Source organism: Pelobates fuscus, chromosome 3, assembly GCF_036172605.1.
Source record: "Pelobates fuscus isolate aPelFus1 chromosome 3, aPelFus1.pri, whole genome shotgun sequence".
Classification (NCBI taxonomy): Eukaryota; Metazoa; Chordata; class Amphibia; order Anura; family Pelobatidae; genus Pelobates; species Pelobates fuscus.
The window spans coordinates 45,146,332-45,168,385 of NC_086319.1; the positions used below are offsets into that span (position 1 = coordinate 45,146,332).

Here is a 22,054-nt window from a genome sequence, read left to right on the forward strand (position 1 = left end):
GGCGCTGGCCAGGGAGCACTTCCCCTGAGCACTCTGCTCAGCTCCCTCACACGCCGCAGAGTGAGGCTGGGAGCCGGAATATGACGTTATATTCCGGCTCCCAGCCTCACTCTGCGGCGCACAAGGCCAGCGCCGCCCGCCCAGCAGCCACCCCGTCAGCCCGACCGGCATGTCAGTTAGCCGCAAGGCTAACAAGACATTTGCACTGGGCATTTGGGGGCGGCTTTTTTTGCCGCCCCCCTGGAAAATGCCGCCCAAGGCAAGTGCCTTGTTTAGAGAGAAAGAGAATATATGGTGTTGGACTAGCCAACTCCACAAACTCTAGGCCAGGTTACAAGAGGTATAAGGGGCTTAACCCCAAGTTAAGTCAAAACAAAGAAAAGGGAGACAAAATGGAGAAGCGCTCACATATATAGTGGGTGTAGTCCAGATTATCTCTCAAAAAATATACCTCTTAATGTAAATGTTGCATAAATGGAAAGGGGGGGAGGGGGGTTTGAACCTTTATTAGGAAGAAATAAGGAAGTATAAAAATTGGTAAGTAAACTACCAATAAGAAAACATCTCTAAATAGTGAGTGAGTAGAATAAAGTTAGATGCTCAAATGTAGGAAATATGTCCAAGGTAAAAAATACCTGGGTAACTTATAGTCATCAATTATGTAGGCAAAATGGGGACTGCTTATATGTATAGTATAAAAAAATAAAGCCAAAACATTGGTATGAGGTCAAAAGCAGTATGTAGATAAGTAGATAGGGATAAAGGGTGCCTGGCAGTGGTTATGGTCGAAAAGGGAGCAAAAAGACTATTGTCTCTAATATAGGCAACTGTATTAAGAGGGTATACATATAGTGCAAGGAGTCTTATAGTGGAGTAATACAGAGCACATCCACAGGTCCTTTAGGTACACCAAAATTTGGAGATATCCAGAGATTTCTCACATATTATATTTTGCCTAATAGGGCATAAAATGTACATAAATAGGACGATATCTCTTAAAAAAAAATTGGAGGTGCTGCTACTTAAGGAAAAAAGGAAGAGCCAGTAGAAAGCCCCTCAACACACTATAACTGTACCCTAAAGTTGCCCTAGACTGACTGTCTGGCTCCCACACTGTGAGAGTATAACTAAACTGCTACTTCAAGGCAGCCTCAAACATATCCCTGTCATAAAGACCCCATATAGACCTTAGAACGAGATGCTATGTGGAAGCATGTATCACCTACTCCACGAGCATAATAAACAGTGGAAAAGTAAAACCCAAAAGAGACCAGATCCAAAATCAAAGTAAAGAAATAGTATGCATCGGCAGAAAAACCGCTCGACGCGTGTTTCAGCATTTCAACACGCCTATGTCAAGCGCTGAATTAAGACTGGACTGAATGCCGGTTTTAAAGGGGAGGGATACCTCCCATCCAGAGGGGACCGCCAATCGGCGTGTAGGACCCCTTCGTAGTGCTGCGTAATGGTTATAGCTCCTCCCATTTAGTTTCATCCAATCGGGGAGAGAGGTGGGAGTGGTGATTCTCAGTTTCCCATTCACAATATTACGTAGTGGTTGAAGTACCTCCCCTCTGCTGATATCCAATAGGGGACCGAAGTGGGAGTGGTGAAACTCAGTTTAAGTGTATGTAGTGGACAAAATTTGTCCGTATCAAAAGGGCACTTCAGATGCCTATATGATAAAAATGAATGAATGGGTGTCCCGTCTATGACAATGTATGTAGAAAAAATCATACGGCTATAGTCTAGGAAAAGGAGAGAGAGAGCGTTACGGACTCAGTCAAAACATGAGTGGAAGGTATTGTGGAGATGAATTCAAATAGGTAAAACGTGCAGAGAGCCCTATTCGGTCAGTAAAAAGTTCCCATAAATCGCTGAACCGATAGGAAATATGTTGCACTTACTAGATCACTTATGAATTACATCAAAGGTACTCAATCTAGATTAAGCCAAAGTAGATACATTGAGTATATAAGGGATAAACAGGATAAGGTGAACAGGTACATTCATGTATTGCTTTTAGTGTACCAGAAGAAGGGGTCTTAATAGAATTAACTCATATTGTAAGAGGGTAGGGCAAATCAGCAAAATAAGGAAGTCCAGATACAATCTAACTAAAAAAGGGGACAAAGACATACCCCAGAAAAATGTGTACATGGAATAAACACTTAACCCCTTAAGGACACATGACGTGTGTGACACGTCATTATTCCATTTTATTCCAGAAGTTTGGTCCTTAAGGGGTTAAAGACGGACTAATTAGGCGGATTCTCTGTGTCTGATGGAAATTCAATATAAAGGGGAAATTATTTTTAAATACAGAATGTATTATACAGAACATACATATATAGGACGATCAATCAGTGTATCAATTATATTCGAATAAATCCCTATTATATAGAGTTATCTGAAAAAAGAAGATTTTAGAAAAAAGAAGACGTCAAATGGTAAGCTGAATTTTTCTTTACAGGTTAGTTATTTTATTCCCCCTTCACTATTTTTTAGGGTGAGGGGGGTAGGTAGGGGGTAACTTTTTTTGGGGTGGGGGGTGGGTGACTAGGGGCTTGGGGACCCCTAGTCACCTTTGATTGGGGGGGGAATTTTTATTTAGGGCCCCCACCCACCACTCAGGGGTGGGGGCTGGGACAGTAGGTCCTCCACTTTTTGTTTTTTTTAGGGCCCCCACCCACTGCTCAGGGGTGGGGGCCAGTGGGGGAGGACAGTAGGTCCCGCCCTCATTATTTTTATGGCCCCCACCCAACGCGCAGGGGTGGGGGCCGGGGGGGAAGACAGTAGGTCCCACCCCCCTCATTATTTTTATGGCCACCACCCACCGCGCAGGGGTGGGGGTGGGGGGAGGACAGTAGGTCCTCCCCCCATTGTGATTTATGGCCCCCACCCACCGCGCAGGGGTGGGGGCCGGGGGTAGGACAGTAGGTCCCCCCCCTCATTATTTTTATGGCCCCCACCCACCGCGCAGGGGCGGGGGGAGGACAGTAGGTCCCCCCTCATTATTTTTATGGCCCCCACCCACCGCGCAGGGGTGGGGGCCGGGGGGGGGAGGACAGTAGGTCCCCTATGTAGGGGGAACAGTCCCTATTCTGCTCTGTGTCAGTGTGTATCAGGGATCCTTAGGATAGGTGTCAATCCATATCTGCCAAGTGACCCTATGTAGGGGGAACAGTCTCTATTCTGCTCTGTGTCAGTGTGTATCATGGTCTCTGAGGACAGGTGTCAATCCATATCTGCCAAGTGACCCTATGTAGGGGGAACAGTCTCTATTCTGCTCTGTGTCAGTGTGTATCAGGGATCCTTAGGATAGGTGTCAATCCATATCTGCCAAGTGACCCTATGTAGGGGGAACAGTCCCTATTCTGCTCTGTGTCAGTGTGTATCAGGGATCCTTAGGATAGGTGTCAATCCATATCTGCCAAGTGACCCTATGTAGGGGGAACAGTCCCTATTCTGCTCTGTGTCAGTGTGTATCAGGGATCCTTAGGATAGGTGTCAATCCATATCTGCCAAGTGACCCTATGTAGGGGGAACAGTCTCTATTCTGCTATGTGTCAGTGTGTATCATGGTCTCTGAGGACAGGTGTCAATCCATATCTGCCAAGTGACCCTATGTAGGGGGAACAGTCTCTATTCTGCTCTGTGTCAGTGTGTATCGGGGATCCTTAGGATAGGTGTCAATCCATATCTGCCAAGTGACCCTATGTAGGGGGAACAGTCCCTATTCTGCTCTGTGTCAGTGTGTATCAGGGATCCTTAGGATAGGTGTCAATCCATATCTGCCAAGTGACCCTATGTAGGGGGGACAGTCCCTATTCTGCTCTGTGTCAGTGTGTATCAGGGTCTCTGAGGACAGGTGTCAATCCATATGTCAAGGTGTCAATATGTCATGTCAGGTGTCAATCCATATCTTTTGTGATGTTAGGTGATTTATACCCTTTATGGATTAAAACCAGGCTCTGCATCAACTGTGTAATTTTCCATGGGAGTTTTGCCATGGATCCCCCTCCGGCATGCCACAGTCCAGGTGTTTGTCCCCTTGAAACAACTTTTCCATCAGTTTTGTGGCCAGAAAGAGTCCCTGTGGGTTTTAAAATTCGCCTGCCCATTGAAGTCAATGGCGGTTCGCCCTGTTCGTGAACGTTTGCGGAAGTTCGCGTCCGCGAAACGAAAATTTTGTGTTCGCGACATAACTACATGCTATACCAATTGCCCTGATGTAAGTTCCTGTAGGGAATTGAAACGTTGACGGACCTTTATGGAATCTGAGCAATAAAGCTGAAAATACTTGGATATCTTTGGAGTGCGTATATGTATATGAAATTCTATATAATGTAAAATAAATATATTTTCATTTTACATAACACAGAGAGAGAGAGCGAGAATGAGAATACATAACCAACCGTAAAATAACAGGCAGATCATGCTATAGCAATATAGCAAGTGAGGATACATAATAAAATAACGAGTAAATTGTGCTATTACAATATAGAGAGTGAGGATACATAATAAAATAACGAGTAAATTGTGCTTTTACAATATAGAGAGTGAGGATACATAATAAAATAAGTAAATTGTGCAATTACAATATAGAGAGTGAGGATACATAATAAAATAACGAGTAAACTGTGCTATTACAATATAGAGAGAGAGGATACGTGACCGTAAAATAACTGGCAGATCATGTTATAGAAATGTATAAAATGAGAGGATACATAGCAGTGAGCCCTTTTCTGACACAATAATGCCATTAAGGGTTCTGGAGAGGAGACAGACAGGCTGTAATATGTGAGGGCAGCAAGGCAGGGAGTATAGACAGAGACTGGTTTCAATACTATGCCCTGCCTGTGCCAGGACACACCTGGACTGTGATGTCACCAGGTGATACTGTATTTTACATCACAGAATGTGAGAGATTGTTACATTCTCTCTCTGGAATGCTGGCAAGTCAGACAGCTCACCTGGGCAGAATAGGAAGCTCTGATACCGGAGAAACTGACGGAAGCGAAGCACAGAGAGATGGACACAGGTTTCTTCAGGAAGGAAGAGATTCTTTATTGGATCACCGATCGGGACTCAGAGGGACTAATGTCACCAAAATACAACAAGTTCTGAGCCCCGGACAATAGTGCAGGCTCCTTATATAGACACATAACTCCTCCCATATTAAGCTCCACCCGCACATTCTCTTGACCAATCAATACAAATAAGAATTAACTTCCTGCTTGACCGCATGGCTTGTTCAGCACAATGGAGGAGGGGAATACTACATCCTGTATTCTTGCACATGCTCCGTACACTACTGATCGTATCTTGCCTCGTGCAACCAACTGATCGATACGTCAGCATATGCACGTACACATGCCACGTGGTAATCTCGGCCTACTAAATTTATTTTTACCGAGATTCCACCACATTCCCCCCTTTGATGCCTCTTGATATTACACAATTACTTGAGGCATCACTTAACCTTAGTTTGCATACACCGCAAGTTACCTTGAACCAGACCAGACTTAACTTATGATGTGAATCTTCAACACTCATCTTCCTGCATTGGTTCTCCCTGATCTAGAGCCTCATATTTATAAATTGCCATTATCTGTGCAGCAGCCTTCCTCTCTGCTATATTTTCTATCAGGCTTTGCACAGACCTAACTACTAAGGGTATAAGACACGGCAGGAGTAGACACAACATTAAAATCAGTAGGACTCCACCTACCACTGCCTTAAGCCCTCCAAACCACTCATACCAGCTACCAAACCAACTACTTGGATTATACCCTTTCCATACCTGAGTAGGCACATGCGCTAGTTTGACCATATGGCTAGTAAGCTCAGCTATTGCTTGCCCTTCGTCATCTATTTGAAGACAGCAATTGCTCAGGTTAAACTTCCCACATACACCTCCCTCTACTGCCAAAAGGTAATCCAAGGCTAATCTATTTTGGTATACTGCTGTCCTCATCCTGGTATTATGCTTCGCTAGAAGATTGAGCGCTTGTGAGGTCTCGTTAGTAATAATCTCAACCACCGCCTGTAATCTTATAATACGGTTGAGCATATAAATAGGGGTTCTATAACCAAAGGTACCATCTTCTGCCCACGTGGCTGGCCCATAATAATCTATAATACGCTGGGGAGGCCATTCATTATCTTCCCAGGCGCCTATCTCTATGGGTCCCCTTTTCTTCCTATGATTCACATCATACACTTTAACACCTAAAGTCTCACCTGTTTCAATAGGTAACAAGAAGAAGGATGGTTTGAGCATACCCAACACACATGCCCCTTCCCAGTCCTGTGGCAACTCCGAATAGGCTTTCTTACCACAGATCCAGTACAAATTTGCTGGGGCTCTCCAGGTAGATGTGATGGATAGATCAAACCACACATCCTTTAAATTGGCGTATCTAGCAAACGGGTTAGATGGTTCTGAGACATTTGAAGCCGACCACCAAGTTGTATTCTTTGTATCATCATCATAAGCTTTTTGCCCTAGACAAGTTAATTCTCCTACAGAAGTATTATACATTATTCCTTTCCTTGCTATGCAAACATAACCTATGATGGAGGTCTTTAATCTCCACTCAGATTTACCTCTAACACTCATCTGATAATCGGCTTGTGTAGATATTAATTGGTCAACTGCCTCAGAACCGGACATTACCTCCTTTGCTTCCCAAGGCCATTGGTCTCCCATGTTAGTACCTCCACACACATAGCAGTTGGTAACATTAAGACTACCGGCAATACTTTCGGCTAAATCAATGAACAGGTTTTTAGCATTATGGGGGATCTTATTATCTATACTCATCTCTTCATAAAAGGAATGGTATACTTGATGAGTTTGGGAGGATACCGTATCAGTCTCTATCCCTATAAACAATACTGTTCCAGGATCTAAACCCGTCCCGTATATTTGAAACCCAAATAAATTGCCATACTTGTCTAAGAACTTATCGGGGTTATTTATAAGTATATGGACTGGATTGCATTCCATAGACTTACAATATGGGCTGGTAGGCAACTTAGTCACTATCATGTCTTTGTCTACTGTCTGTCCCCAAGTTGCCCACCCCACACAAGACCAATATGGGCAAAAGTTATAATCTCTATTTGGGCATCTAGGACTCACATATTTATTTTTACTACTGGGACAAATATATTTATCATTAGACCCATACGTCCTCTCCCATCTAAGATCCCCACATACATTCCACGGCTTTCTACCACTTGATATCGCCTTACACGCATCAAATAGCAAAACACCCGAAGAATGTACGGATTCTAACACTGTCTTGTTAATTAGGGTCCCCTGAGGATCTCCATTCCTGAGAGTCAACCAAATTGTACGAGGTTGATACTCCGGACTGAAGCACTTAGGTTCTCCTACTCCTAAATGGCACACACTATATTCTATATTTAGGTATCTACATCTTGATACATCTCCTTTACACTCGTATTGTGAATGCCAAATTAGGGTTTGGGAAATATGGTTACCTGTTCTTGTAGTCTTAATGCATACCTCACAGCTAGGAGTGTCGGTACCTCTACCTTCCTGAATATAAAAATACACATAAATAAACATTATCAAGAACACATCTTTCGCCGTCATCCTCAGTCTTCGTCCGTGCGAAGGCACCTCAGCTTCCAGGATGTAAGGGCTGCAGGGAATGGAGTTCTGCTCGTCTTCACAGGAGTCCCTTCGAGACTTTCCCTGGCTTATACACTATACGTCGGTGGGCGGACAGGCTTTATTATGGCCTTCTCACTCACGCACCAAATCCCTGAAACAATAAAATTTTGTAATCCACACAAGTTCCTCGTTACTCCGACTGAGTCGTGCGTTTTAACCGGATCTTGCAGGGATTCTCTGGATCTGCTGTAACTTGTCAAGAATCGACTGCTGCTGGTTTAACCCTGGAGTGATGTATCCACGGAGTCACTTCGGCTACTTTTATCGCTGTAGGGGTAGACAAAAGAACAACATAAGGACCTCTCCACTTGGGCCCTAACGGTACATTATTCCACTCTTTAATCCACACTTGGTCTCCTGGATGGTAACTATGAACTGGGGGATAAATATTCACAGGTAATCTATCTTGTACCCATTTCTGTACCTCCTCCATAGTCTTACCCAACTCTACAACCTGCTGCCGGGTAATTCCTTCTCCCAACTGACTCAAGTCCCCCCTTAAGTTACCAAGTACGGGAGGTGGTCGCCCATACATGATTTCAAAAGGAGAGAGGCCCATCCTTCTGGTAGGGGTACTGCGGATTCGCAATAAAGCTATGGGTAAGAGAACGTTCCACTTAAGTTGGGTTTCCTGACACATTTTAGCCAACTGATTCTTAATAGTTCTATTCATTCTCTCTACCTTACCAGAACTCTGGGGTCTATATGCCGTATGAAGCCTCCACTTTATACCAAGCATATGAGTCAGTTGTTGTAGGCACTGATGAACAAAAGCTGGACCATTGTCCGATCCTATAGAGCAGGGTAATCCATATCGGGGTATTATTTCTCATAGCAGGAATCTCACAACTTCTCCTGCTTTCTCTGTACGAGTAGGACATGCTTCTACCCAGCCTGAATAGGTGCACACAATTACCAACAGGTAACGATGTCCACCCGATTTAGGCATCACTGTATAGTCAATTTGTAAATCGGACATGGGGAGTCCTCCCATAAACTGGACTCCTGGTGGCTTTACTGGTCCTTGTCTTGCATTATTTTTAGCACACGTTACACATCTTCGTACAATGGCCTGAGTCAAGTTGGACAATCTTGGTATGTAGAAATGTTTTCTGAGAGATTCTTCTGTGCTGTCTCTCCCAGAATGTGTCCGGTTGTGATAATTTTGGACAATTTCTACCGCTAGTGATGCTGGAATGACTATTCTTCCATCTTCTAACTGATACCATTTGTTCTCCAAATACTTTCCAGGTTCAGTCTTTAACCACTCCTCTTCTTAAACTGGAGTCCATTGAGACAGTGGAGTTGGTATAAGAGCAGCTATATGCCCCACATATTCCTGTCTTCCCGATTCAGCGGCACGCTTAGCTGTACTGTCTGCCATCCGATTTCCTTTGGTTACATCACCATCTCCTCTCAGATGCGCTCGACAATGTATGATACCGACTTCTTTCGGCTCCCACACTGCTTCCAATAGTTGTAGGATTTCAGCTGCGTACTTGATTTCTTTGCCTTCTGAATTCAGTAGTCCTCTTTCTTTATACAAAGCTCCGTGGGCATGAGTGGTTAAAAACGCATATTTGGAGTCCGTGTAGATGTTCACTCTTAAACCTTCAGCCAATTGTAACGCTCGTGTCAGTGCTATCAATTCTGCCTTTTGTGCTGATGTTCCTTTCGCCAGTGGCCGAGCTTCTATCACCTTGTCTATTGTTGTTACTGCATACCCTGCATAGCGGATCCCTTCTTTCACATAACTACTGCCGTCGGTATAATATTGAACATCGGGGTTCTGGATGGGAAAATCACGAAGATCTGGTCTACTTGAGAATACTTCATCCATTACTTCCAAACAATCATGTTGACTTTCAGTAGGTTGTGGCAAAAGGGTAGCTGGATTTAAGGTGTTTACAGTCTCTAAATGCACTCTTGGGTTTTCACACAACATTGCTTGATACTTGGTCATACGGCTATTACTAAACCAATGATTTCCTTTGTAATCCAACAACGTCTGTACTGCATGTGGGACTCGTACATAAAGTTCTTGACCCAGAGTGAGTTTATCGGCTTCAGCTACTAGCAGGGCGGCTGCAGCTACGGCTCTTAGACAAGGTGGAAGTCCGCTGGCCACTGCATCCAATTGCTTAGACATGTAGGCAACAGGTCTTTGCCATGATTCCAAGTACTGTGTCAATACTCCCACAGCCATTCTTCTTTGCTCATGTACATACAGGTAGAATGGTCGTGTGTGATCAGGTAGACCTAATGCTGGGGCACTCATCAAAGCCTTCTTCACATCTTCAAATGCCGTTTGCTGTTCTTGAGTCCATAAGAAGGGGTCATGCTCTGTACCTTTGATAGCTGCATACAGAGGTTTTGCCAGTATCGCGTAGCTGGGAATCCATATCCTACAGAAGCCTGCTGCCCCCAAGAATTCTCGCACTTGTCTTCTATTCTTGGGTATCGGTATTTGGCACACAGCTTCTTTTCTCTCTGGCCCCATAATTCTTTGACCTTCAGAGATATGGAATCCCAGATATTTGACAGTTGGCAAACACAACTGAGCCTTCTTTCTAGACACCTTGTATCCTGCCTTCCAGAGAATGTGTAGTAGATCGTGCGTTGCTTGCTGACAGATTTCCTTTGTAACTGCTGCTATCAACAAGTCATCTACATATTATAACAATACACACTCTCCTGGGATGGACTCGAAATCCAGTAGATCTTGACTTAGAGCTGAACCAAATAGGGTAGGTGAATTTTTAAACCCTTGGGGCAGTCTTGTCCAGGTCATTTGGCGTTTTGAGCCCGTTACAGCGTTCTCCCATTGGAAAGCGAAAATACATTGACTTTCTGCGGCAATTCGGAGGCAAAAGAAGGCATCTTTGAGGTCTAAGACTGTAAAGTAAGTAGCCCTGCCCGGAATTAAAGCAAGCAGGTTATATGGATTGGGTACAACTGGATGTATACTAACAACCGCATCATTGACTGCTCTCAAGTCCTGCACAGGTCGATACTCATCTGTACCGGGCTTTTGAACAGGCAGCAATGGGGTGTTCCAGGGGGAAGTACAGAATTTTAGGATACCATACCGTATGAACTTATCCAGATAAGATTGGATGTTCTTCTTAGCCTTCTGCGGGATGTGATATTGTCTTAGGCTTACTGGATAAACCCCAAGTTTTAGTTCAATTTTAATAGGTGGAATATTGCAGGCCAGTCCTGGTGGGTTGTTCTCTGCCCAAACTCCTGGTATGTTGAATAAGGACTCCTCACTCCTAGGGTTTTGGCTAGTCAACGCTGTATAAAGTCGCCACTCTTCTTCCTTTGGTACGGATAATGTCATAATACCTGAAGGTCCATTAAACTTTAAGGATGTTGTTCCATTTGGTAGGAACGTAATCTGTGCTTGTAATTTAGATAGCATATCACGTCCCAGCAATTGGACTGGACATTCAGGCATATAAAGGAATTGATGTTTTACTACGTGGCCTCCCAATGTACAGAGTCGACTTTTAAGAACCGGTTTTTCAGCACTTCTTCCAGTTGCTCCTATTACAGTAATAGTCCTTCCAGATGGAGGAGCAACTAGATTAGTCACCACTGAATGTTCAGCACCAGTGTCGATCATGAACGCACTCCTTTTTCCCCCTATTGATACATCGACCATAGGCTCCGCTCGACCAAGGGGGATGGAGCCCGGTCGGTATCAATAGTCCTCCATGACCGTGTCAGCCAATCCTACAAAGTCCCTGCCTTCTCTATCGCGGGGCCTTTGCGCTGCTGGGAAATACCTATCTTCCCTAACACTTCCTCTGTTCCCATTACTCCCTCTATTACCATTACTCCCTCCGGGGCCTCCTCTACCTCTCGCTCTGCCTCTAAAGTTTCCATAACCTGTCCTAGGTCTGTCTCTCTCACACTGTTCTCTTCGAGGACACTCATTTCTCCAATGCCCTTCTTCCCTACAGTATGCGCACTGATTTCTACTTAGAGGTTCCTCATTCCACTTACTATCGCCTCTATCTGGGCCCCGTCTATCTACGCCTGCGATCGCTACCACTAGCATATCTGCCTTTCTACGCATCTTGCGCTCTTCCTCTTTCTTACTTTCTGTTTCCCTGTTCATATACACCTTATTCGCTACCTCCATTAGTTGGGTGATAGACATACCTGCAAACCCTTCTAACTTCTGTAGCTTGCGCTTAATATCTCCGTAAGCTTGGCTGACAAAGGCGGAGTTCACCATTCGGGAATTATCAGCGTCTTCCGGATTAAAGGGGGTATACAAGCGGTATGCCTCCAATAATCGGTCATAAAAGACACTGGGCGCTTCATCACTTTTCTGAATCACCTCAACTGTCTTCGACATATTAATGGCTTTCTTTCCTCCGGCTTTCATGCCAGCAATTATAGCGTCTCTATAGGCTCTGAGTTGAACCATATCAGCACCATTTACATTCCAATCGGGATCGGTGTTGGGATAATGTGTTGCGGCCCATGCTGCTGGATTGGCTTGATTCAAAGTACGGGCTTTATCCTCTAGCGCTTTAATGGCCGCTTGATTAATTCTTGTCCTTTCCTCATTGTTAAACAAAGTCATTAATAACTGCTGGCAATCAGCCCATGTCGGGTTATGTGTCTGTACTATTGAGGTGAACAGATCAGTCATAGCTTGTGGTTTCTCAGTATACGAGGAATTGTGGGTCTTCCAATTCAAGAGATCGGTTGTCGTGAACGGGACATATACGAAGACTGGGTCAGCATGTGCCATTTGACCTGCGGCATCGATATAGGCTGACCCGGGATTCAGACGAAGAGGCATCTGATAATGTTTTAATTGTTGGGTACCAGTCAGTTGTCGGGTTAGTATGGGGCTACGTGGAGGGGCGTCAGTTAGAGGTTCCGGTCGGGGGGTAATAAAACATGAGGATGTGGGAGCTTGGTTTTGGGAAAAGGTAGTAAATAAAACACTTCGAGCCGAGCTAGAAGAAGCTTGACCGGAAGTCTGAAGTGGCGCCAAATCAGGATATTCGGATCTAATGGGGGTTGGCTCTGGTTCCGGAAGGGGAGATTTAGTACGAGAGGGGGTGGATTCTGTACTGGAGGAGGAAGCAGAAGTGGATGAGGGCAATGAGGGAAGGGGTGCAGGACTTCCTGCATTTGCGTCACTTCCTCTTAACGGAAAGTAAGGGGGCGGCAAAGGGATCTCGGACTCAGGGTGCGTGTCCAAAATGGGCCTAACACCAGTCCTAGTGGACAAACAAGTCCTAGCCACCATGAGGCGACATTGCTCCTCGTGGCATGTCTGAATCCATTTTGGCGAGTCATTTACGGCCTGTCTCCAACAATCAATATAAGGAAACTGCCCGTAAAGTTCAGGCCTACCCGATACAGCCACGTGTAAGCGCTGTACCAGAGTTGGATCCAAACTGCCACGTGGCGGCCATGCCGCAACCAAAGTAGGCCACTCCCTAGTACACAAAGTGACCAAACGTACAGGAGACATTTTAACCCCAAAATCACAAGTTTTGAATCCCTTTTTAAAATTCTTCACCATACAACCTAAGGGATCCGGAATCGTTGACTGCGACGCGCCCATACTTATCAATGGAACGTCGTTGACAACGAATACTATGCACGCGTACTATTCAACAATCACACCCGTTTCCTCTGGCAACAGCACCACGTGGTACAATTACCAAGTGAAACGTATACAATAACACAATAAACACTCAGGGAATTCCCGTACACACACAGCTGTTACACCAGTCACTAGATAATCAATATTATGCCCTTTGGCGAAACTATACAGTCACCCACGCTATAATTCTCTATATACGAATTACCCGTCTATAACACACCCCAGTAACATCGTCTTTTACAAATAGCGGTTACAGTACGGTTAGCATAGGTCAAAGCACAATTTAAGGTCACAATACAATTATTAGTGGTTATGGTGTTAAACATGCAATGGACGACAATGATTAGTACTTATATACAGTGTCAGTAAATATACAGGGTTATGGTACCGTGCACTATAATACAGCAACACACTATTAACACTCTCGCTAGACGGCTGAGCTCGCGCTAACAAGATATACACTTTACTAAACAATCTTTATCACATTTACAATTCCCAACTCAACTATTGGCCAGTACCTTGAATGGACTACCAAAAACAATCTACATACGTTTTGGTTAGCCACACTGCCCAAGCACCACATATAGCGAGCTAGAGGACCGAATTTACACAGACGCCTCTTAGTCGATTACTATCAAAAATCTAGTGGGTTCCAAATTTACACGCCTTCCCACTTAGCCAAGATAGGTTGAGAGCTAGCGAACCGAATTTACACAGACGCCGCTTAGTCTCCCGGTCCCTCCGACCTAGCGAACAAAATATACACCCTAGAACGCTAGTCTAGACAAGACACCGGTGTCCGGCTAGGGCTATTTACACCAGAGCCCCGCCTGACTAACAAAATCAAACGGTCTGACTAAAGAGCGTTCGATCGAGCGGTGCGCCTTCGCTCCTTCCCTCCGACAGAGGGGGCAGATTCCATACACAATTCAAACCCCTGATGGGCCTACCGCACAATCGGTATACCCCTAGTGGGTCTGCCGTCTAAAACAGCAGTTGGCTTACCTCCTCGTTCCTGAACCTGAGTTCACACTCATCGACGGGGACACCCCAGCACTTCTTACGTAGAAGCCGATGATCTCCTGGACAACAGACCAGTGGCGCCGAGACGAAGGGAGGTCCACGCAGAAGTTCAGGGGTGCAGCCGTAGAGAACGTGGGCAAAGATAGACCGTCTCACGCCTCTGCCTCTCAGCTACCGTTGAACGATGAGCTTCCCGGCCAATGCACCAAATGATACCGGAGAAACTGACGGAAGCGAAGCACAGAGAGATGGACACAGGTTTCTTCAGGAAGGAAGAGATTCTTTATTGGATCACCGATCGGGACTCAGAGGGACTAATGTCACCAAAATACAACAAGTTCTGAGCCCCGGACAACAGTGCAGGCTCCTTATATAGACACATAACTCCTCCCATATTAAGCTCCACCCGCACATTCTCTTGACCAATCAATACAAATAAGAATTAACTTCCTGCTTGACCGCATGGCTTGTTCAGCACAATGGAGGAGGGGAATACTACATCCTGTATTCTTGCACATGCTCCGTACACTACTGATCGTATCTTGCCTCGTGCAACCAACTGATCGATACGTCAGCATATGCACGTACACATGCCACGTGGTAATCTCGGCCTACTAAATTTATTTTTACCGAGATTCCACCACAGCTGTGCCATGGTTACTGCAGCAGAGCTAGGCAGGCCAACATTCACATACTAAGCAAAGCTTGAAACATCTGGCAACATTATATATACATACATATATATAGTGAGAGATCAAACAGTGCTGGTACTAACACAACATTAAACTGGGTCAATGCTGGGATCACATCATATCCACAGAACTACAATAAAACAAGCTCCCTGATTGGTTGGGACAGGTGAAGCTGTCCTGTGATTCCCTTTGTCTGATTGGTTGATGCAGATGACGCTGTCCTGTGAGTCCCTTTCCCTGATTGGTTGATGCAGTTGAAGCCGTTCTGTGAGTCCCTTTATCTGATTGGTTGATGCAGATGACGCTATCCTGTAAGTCCCCTTTGTCTGATTGGTTGAAGCTGTCCTGTGAGTCCCTTTCCCTGATTGATTGATGCAGATGACGCTGTCCTGTAAGTTCCCTTTGTCTGATTGGTTGATGCAGATGACGCTGTCTTGTGAATCCCTTTCCCTGATTGGTTGATGCAGATGACGCTGTCCTGTGAGTCCCTTTCCCTGATTGGTTGATGCAGATGACGCTGTCCTGTGAGTCCCTTTCCCTGATTGGTTGATGCAGATGACGCTGTCCTGTGAGTCCCTTTGTCTGATTGGTTGATGCAGATGACGCTGTCCTGTGAGTCCATTTGTCTGATTGGTTGATGCAGATGACGCTGTCCTGTGAGTCCCCTTTGTCTGATTGGTTGATGCAGTTGAAGCCGTCCTGTAAGTCCCCTTTCCCTGATTGATTGATTCGATCTGTCGCACTGCCGGTGTGCTTCCTGTTGTGAGTTGGCATGGAGACGGACTGAGCCAGGCGGCCGAGGAGCACACGGTAAAGCTGGGCGTGTTTCCATGGTCCCCCCGGACAGTGAATGGCTGGCTCTCAGCGGACACTTAGCTCAGCATGGCCCCCAGCTGTGTTGGAACTACAAGTCCCGTGATGCCCTGGTGCTCAGCTTTGCATTGCATCCTGGGAGCTGTAGTTCTGCAGTAGCTGGGAGCTGCCATAGTGATGCAGGCCATGCTCTCTTTACATGTGACCGTGTCTGGTAAACAAGGACACTGACTGTAACAGGGCTGGGCACTGACTGCATGGCCATCTGGAGACAAACCTAAATCAGAACCTCAACATAGCCTTAAACGCTTTAAATAAAATTATCAACAATTTGCACATTACTGAATAACCCTCCTGAACGTACAGCGCTTGCCCAGAGCGCCCGCCTTGCAGAGACTTCTCATTGAGCTGCATTGGGGAGTCTGTGATTGGACAGCCACAGAAAGTCTGGGCGGGGCTAGAAGGGGAGGGCTTGCAAAGCACGAGATCTGCAGTTTTTTGCAAGCTGTTTTTTAGATATAACTCCGATTGGGACTAAGGCGGGACAGTATATACGAAAATCAGGACTGTCCCACCGAAGTCGGGACAGTTGGGAGGCATGTGAATGTGTCACCCAGCGTATTCATCTTCCCTAATGTTGATGTCGGTATTCTAGAATGCGTTATTGGTAGATACAATATCACGGAGATCTTGAAGCACGTTCTAACATATATTTTGTTTAACGTTCTTTTTATAACCAAAAGAAACAACCATTAGAATTAAATATGTAAAAGAATAATAATGGTTCTACTTGATGATTATTTAAAGCGAGTCAGTTACATCACATAAACATGTTTCATTCTCATCCAATCACCATCTTACTGCTCAGTCGTTACATTATGGTTTGTTTGTTTGATCCCTCAGATTCCCTCAAGAAAGAGATTTTTAAGGAGTCTCTGATTTTAGAATTGGGGCAAAGGATTAACATTACAGAATATCCTTAAAATTAGGACATGTATATTTGTTTTCTAACCGCAACCTACCTCAATATGGCATTATGTTATGTATTGATCGAATAATAGAACAGAATAATGAATAACAAAATTACCCCCAGGCATCAGGAGTATACATTTCACATTCCTGATACTCACAAACTGCCTCATACATACATTGAAATACATGATAATTACATACATGTAATACATACATACACACTACCTTATAAATGCACACAAACTGTCTTATAGACACACACTGTCTAATAAATACACACAAACTGACTAGTACACACACACACAGAAAGTTGCCCTCCTTTGTTCCTCACATACGCAAGTGGGGGCTGGGGGCACAGATAGCAGCCCATTCAGTCAGTGTAGTATGCACAAATGCTTGCAATTTATATTTATTTATGGTCCCTCCCACATGCAGTACAGAAACAGAACAGAAGTCAGCACATGAAAGCTCTGCCCTTGCACTGCCCTCCTCTTCAAAGGATTTGGAAGTCAGGATCTTGGGAGGAGGAGCACAAGCAGGCTGAGGAGGCAGAGTTTAAATGTTTGGGGTTGGGCAAGGCAGAGTTAGTTGTGGGAGCGGTGGGGTTAAGGTATTGTGGGTGGACTGATGCAGGTTTCAATATATAGATGCAACATAGATGCTCTCTTGAAAGCATTGGTTACTATAAGAAGGGCAGTAACAAAGAGGTGAGAGCTGCTGGTAGCTCTGTCAAAGGGGGAGCCAGGGTTTCTGTGATTGTTCTCTGTGGCTAAACATGGCCAGCATATGGGGGGATCCAGACGATCATTACCCTTTCTTAAAGAGCATCGTAGGCCACTGCCTAATTGGCCTAATGGAAGCGCCAGCCCTGGTCTTGCTAGACTTTGGAATCCTCCATATACCAAGCCAATTCCCTGCAGCCGTCACTGGGGGATTCACACTTCTAAATGGCGGTAGCTCCGCCGAGTGTCTAGAAGTGTCAGGCGGAGGAAAAATACAGAGTCGATGTAGTCCCCTCTTTGTTTCAGTATATCTTTTGACTGTGTTGGAATTTTTTCAGAAGGATTTTATCTTCCTGAAATACTAATTTTGCAGGGGGGAGGCATTAGTGGTGCTTTAAAATTAGCAGCTCCCTTATCTATTATCCTCAAATAACTCCAATTACGTATGCTAGAAATTTGCTCCAACGCTGTATAGGGAGGGTTAAATTGTCTGTCCACTTACATCATTTACTGTATAGAAACTTTGATAGATCTGTGTTTAGCTTGCCAGGTAAGTATGCCCATACTATAAACTAGATGATATTTCTTTAAATATAAATATCATATAAACAAACTATTACTCAGAAGGGATACATTATTTTTAATTAAAGGGAAACTATAGTGCCAGGAAAACAAACTTTTTCTGCCACGATAGCTTTCCCCTATGTCAAGGCTCCACCCTCACTGCGGTGCATTATTCAGTAACGCTGGAAGTCCTCATGCATAGCGTGAGGACATCCAGCATCAGTTAGGCGACCAACAGTCACCTAACGATCCGGAAGTCCCTCTAGTGGCTGTTTGGTAACCCATGAAGATAATTATTGCAGTTTATAAAAAAACTGCAATAATTACCTTTGCAGGATTAAGGGTGCTGGGACACTGCACCAAGACCACTTCATTGAGCTGAAGTACTCTGGGTTCCTATAGTGTCCCTTTAAGGACTTAAAGTACAAACAATATGTGATATTTTCTTCACTCCCCTTATTTCTGCCAGTTTAAATTATCTTTGTGAGATGTACAGTAATAAGTTCTTTACCATCTCCCTGAGATATGACATGTTCTCCACCCACTCTCTTACTTCTAGCTGATTTTCCCAGTTCTACACTGCATTTACATATTACCGGTATTCTATTTTTTTATGTTGTATGTTTTATGTATGACCCTTGTTTCTTTTTTATCGTTTGTAGCATCTGCAAACAAATGCAAGACACCTAAAAAATTTTTTTTAACATATTGGAATTTAACTTGGCAAGCCAATAGTCACATGTCCTAAATTAAGCATGCCCCCCTCAGGATTTGAACATTTCAGAGGTATGTTTCAGTAGATGAGGCATTACACAGAGTAAAACAGCCAGCATTAGAGTAGCTATTTTTTTTTATTTAGTTTTTAAAATGCCTCTGCACTTTGTATTGTATGATATTATACCCGTTGATTATAATTGTTAATTATACTCCATGTCACTTAGCAACACATTAGCTACTGCTGTCCAGCTTCTGTCTCCTGTCAGTGATTCATATTAAGTGGCTTATGTTCGTAATCCTTACACTGGCTGGTGGGCGTATAATTAACAGATATTAAAATTACTCTAGTTTTAGGAAAGTTTTAAATTGCACTATTTGTTTTCCTATTTGAATAATTACACTTCTTTTCAATAAAAAGATCTTTGAGATGCAGGCGTGTGCAATGGAAATCAATATAAATAAGATTCTTCAAGTGGCCGAAACCCTGGAGAGCATTGTGTGTCGCTGTTTTGGTCCAGATGGCAGGCAAGTCTTATTCATTAAATCCACCAGTGAACTTTTCATTACCAAAGATGGGAGAAAAATATTGGAATGCCTTTTACTGGATCACCCCATTGCAAGGTATTTATAACACCTTTGATTAAATGTCTGCCTTAAAAAAGGTTATCTAATACAAATATAGACAACTACCAACATAATTTAATTTATTATCATTATACCACTTAAAAATCTTTACAGAAAGAAGTTAGAAGCAATTTCATAACTTTTTAATTACAGCAAAGAACACAAGTGTGAGTGGGAAAAATGTTCATTAAATTAAAAATTTGTGTGATAAGTATATACGTTTAGTAATATCGCAAATAGGTTATTCCATAGATTAAATATATTTAATAATTCAAATTTAAATGACCAGTAGCAATAGTTACTAACTGATGTGATTTCTCTTTCAGAATGATTGTGAACTCAGCTTTCAACCATTTTCATATCACTGGGGATGGTGTTAAATCCTTTATTATACTGCTGTGTGGTATCCTCCGAGGGCTGCGGGCAGTAACTTTTAACAAAGACCTGCTTTCATCTGGGAATACATCAGGCTGCACTAGTTATCAAAAGCAAAGACATTTATTAAAAAGAATCAGCATGTTGCTAATAACCTTTCAGAGCGAAGTCCTGGAGCACATCGTTAGGAAACACCTTACTCAACATTTTCTCTCTATTTTTTCAACCACAACAAAAAAGAGACTTTTGTGCAGAGCATCTCTGCAGTCAGTATTGGACACCTTTTTCTGTGGAAGGATTGGATATAATAATTGCACTTTTCTAAGTAGATTAGCTTCTGATTTTTTCTGCAAATGTCTCCCCAATGATGAGTGCGCGTTTGAAGTAGTTGACCTGATTGACAGCTTTTTTTCTGAGCTCTGCACAGAGATTCCAGGACTCGCGATAGATAATTCCAGGATATTACCAGGAATCGTACTGCACAGAGATTTTTCTGTGTACTGCCCAGCAGAGGGAGAACTGAGAGCATTAATTGTGTCAGAACAAATCCATCAGTCACTTTCTGCACCTGACGTAGATGCTGTTGTCTCCTCAGATACTCATCTTCAGCTTTCCCAGAGCTACTTGAGACAAAGGACTGAAAATATTATCAAACAGTTGCAGGAGAACCAAATCAAGCTCATTCTGTCATGCATCAAGCAAGCAGAAATTGTCCATTATTTTGCTAAACAATGTGACATTTCCATAGTAGACTGCTTACCGCCAGAAGAACTTGATCTTGTGTGCAGAATCACAGGTGTATCACCACTAAGCACACCACTTAGCAATGACGTTGTCTTTGGACATGTGTCTGATACATTCTTAGTTACTTGTTGCCAGCCAATAGTACTCGGCTCCAGAAAATATGTCCATCTTATTTTAAACAGCTCTCTGGGCTTACAGCCACACTGCATTATTGTTTGTGGGCCTGTAAAAGGCTTGACTGAGCAGTTTATATCTGCTTTCAATGGAGCTTTTAAAATGCTCAAACAATTATTTCAACCATCGGATGGCACTTGGGAGCAGACAAGAGAAATTGTTGACCATTGTAAACCAAACACATGTTCATCAACACTAGAACACAATATTTCTTCTAGCAAATGCCATAAAGAAACAGCTTGTTGTGACATTGCTTTACAAGGAATTCCACAAGCCATTGGTATGGACATTACAGATAGCAATCAAGTTAGTGTCCTTGAATACCATACTACCAAGTTAAATAATTTACCTTGTGAAGGTATAGAGACTAAGGGTACATGTTTAAATGTAGACGATGAAACACTTGAAGCAAACAGTTCAACTGCTGAGTCCAAGGATCAATACAGAAAAAATCCTGTTCAATGTAAATGCTTTCACAAGAGACCAGAAGCTACTGTTTCAGTCCATTCAATATCACTTCTAGGTGATGGCTTTGTTTTACCTGGAGGTGGTACTTTTGAGATTTTATTACACCATTATCTGCATCAATTTGCTAGAAAATGCCAGGATCGGGAGTTGGCAGAGACCTGCTCTATAGTTGGAGAATCCCTACTGTGTATCCCTAGCTATATTCACAGCTCAAGAAAAGCAAATATTAGTTTTCCTCTGTTTTGCTCCCAGATTATTGGTGCCTACCAAACTAAAGAGTTGATAGAGGTACCTCAAGCAGGTCTTGAATCTATGTCTTGTAAATATCAGTTACTGGTTTCAGTCCTTCATTGCATTAGCAAGCTTGTGACCATTGACTTTGTTATTGGCACCAAACGATCTGTTGGCAATATTAGACGCGAAGAATCAGATGATGATTTATAAACAACTTAAAAATAAAAGACTCTTTGAAGAAATACTGACTAGCACTAAATGTTTACAATGTATCCATCAGTTTCCATAACTAGTGTTCAAAACTAATCTCATTTTGATTATCAACACAGAAACTATTGGCAAATCATTTGTGAAGACATGGATGGGTGTCTGTTTATATTTCCAGCATATATTTCCTATGCTATGTACATATTCAGTAAGGAACAGGTGTTGCTGAATAAAGCCTGCATAGCAATGTTAGAATCATGTAGGATTATACTTAAAAAGCTGTGAAAAGGAGAGTAAAAACATATATCATTATTCTATAGCTTTATTCTATGGCTGCATAGGCTATTGCTGCCATTCTCTCTCTCTGCCTAGC

At 43.4% G+C, this 22,054-nt stretch overlaps 1 protein-coding gene across 2 annotated transcripts; it reads left to right on the top strand.

Moving 5' to 3' along the window:
- The first annotated feature begins 15,773 nt into the window (after window positions 1-15,773).
- On the top strand, window positions 15,774-21,834 carry BBS10 (Bardet-Biedl syndrome 10). Of its 2 annotated transcripts, XM_063445122.1 has the most exons (4): window positions 15,774-15,877; window positions 18,801-18,924; window positions 19,274-19,476; window positions 19,806-21,834. In XM_063445122.1, exons 3-4 carry the CDS (start codon window positions 19,283-19,285, stop codon window positions 21,682-21,684), a joined length of 2,073 nt encoding a protein of 690 aa, XP_063301192.1. In that variant the 5' UTR covers window positions 15,774-15,877; window positions 18,801-18,924; window positions 19,274-19,282; the 3' UTR covers window positions 21,685-21,834. The 2 variants fall into 2 exon arrangements, with proteins under 2 accessions (XP_063301192.1, XP_063301193.1); XM_063445123.1 differs by lacking the exon at window positions 18,801-18,924.
- The last annotated feature ends 220 nt before the right edge of the window (window positions 21,835-22,054 follow it).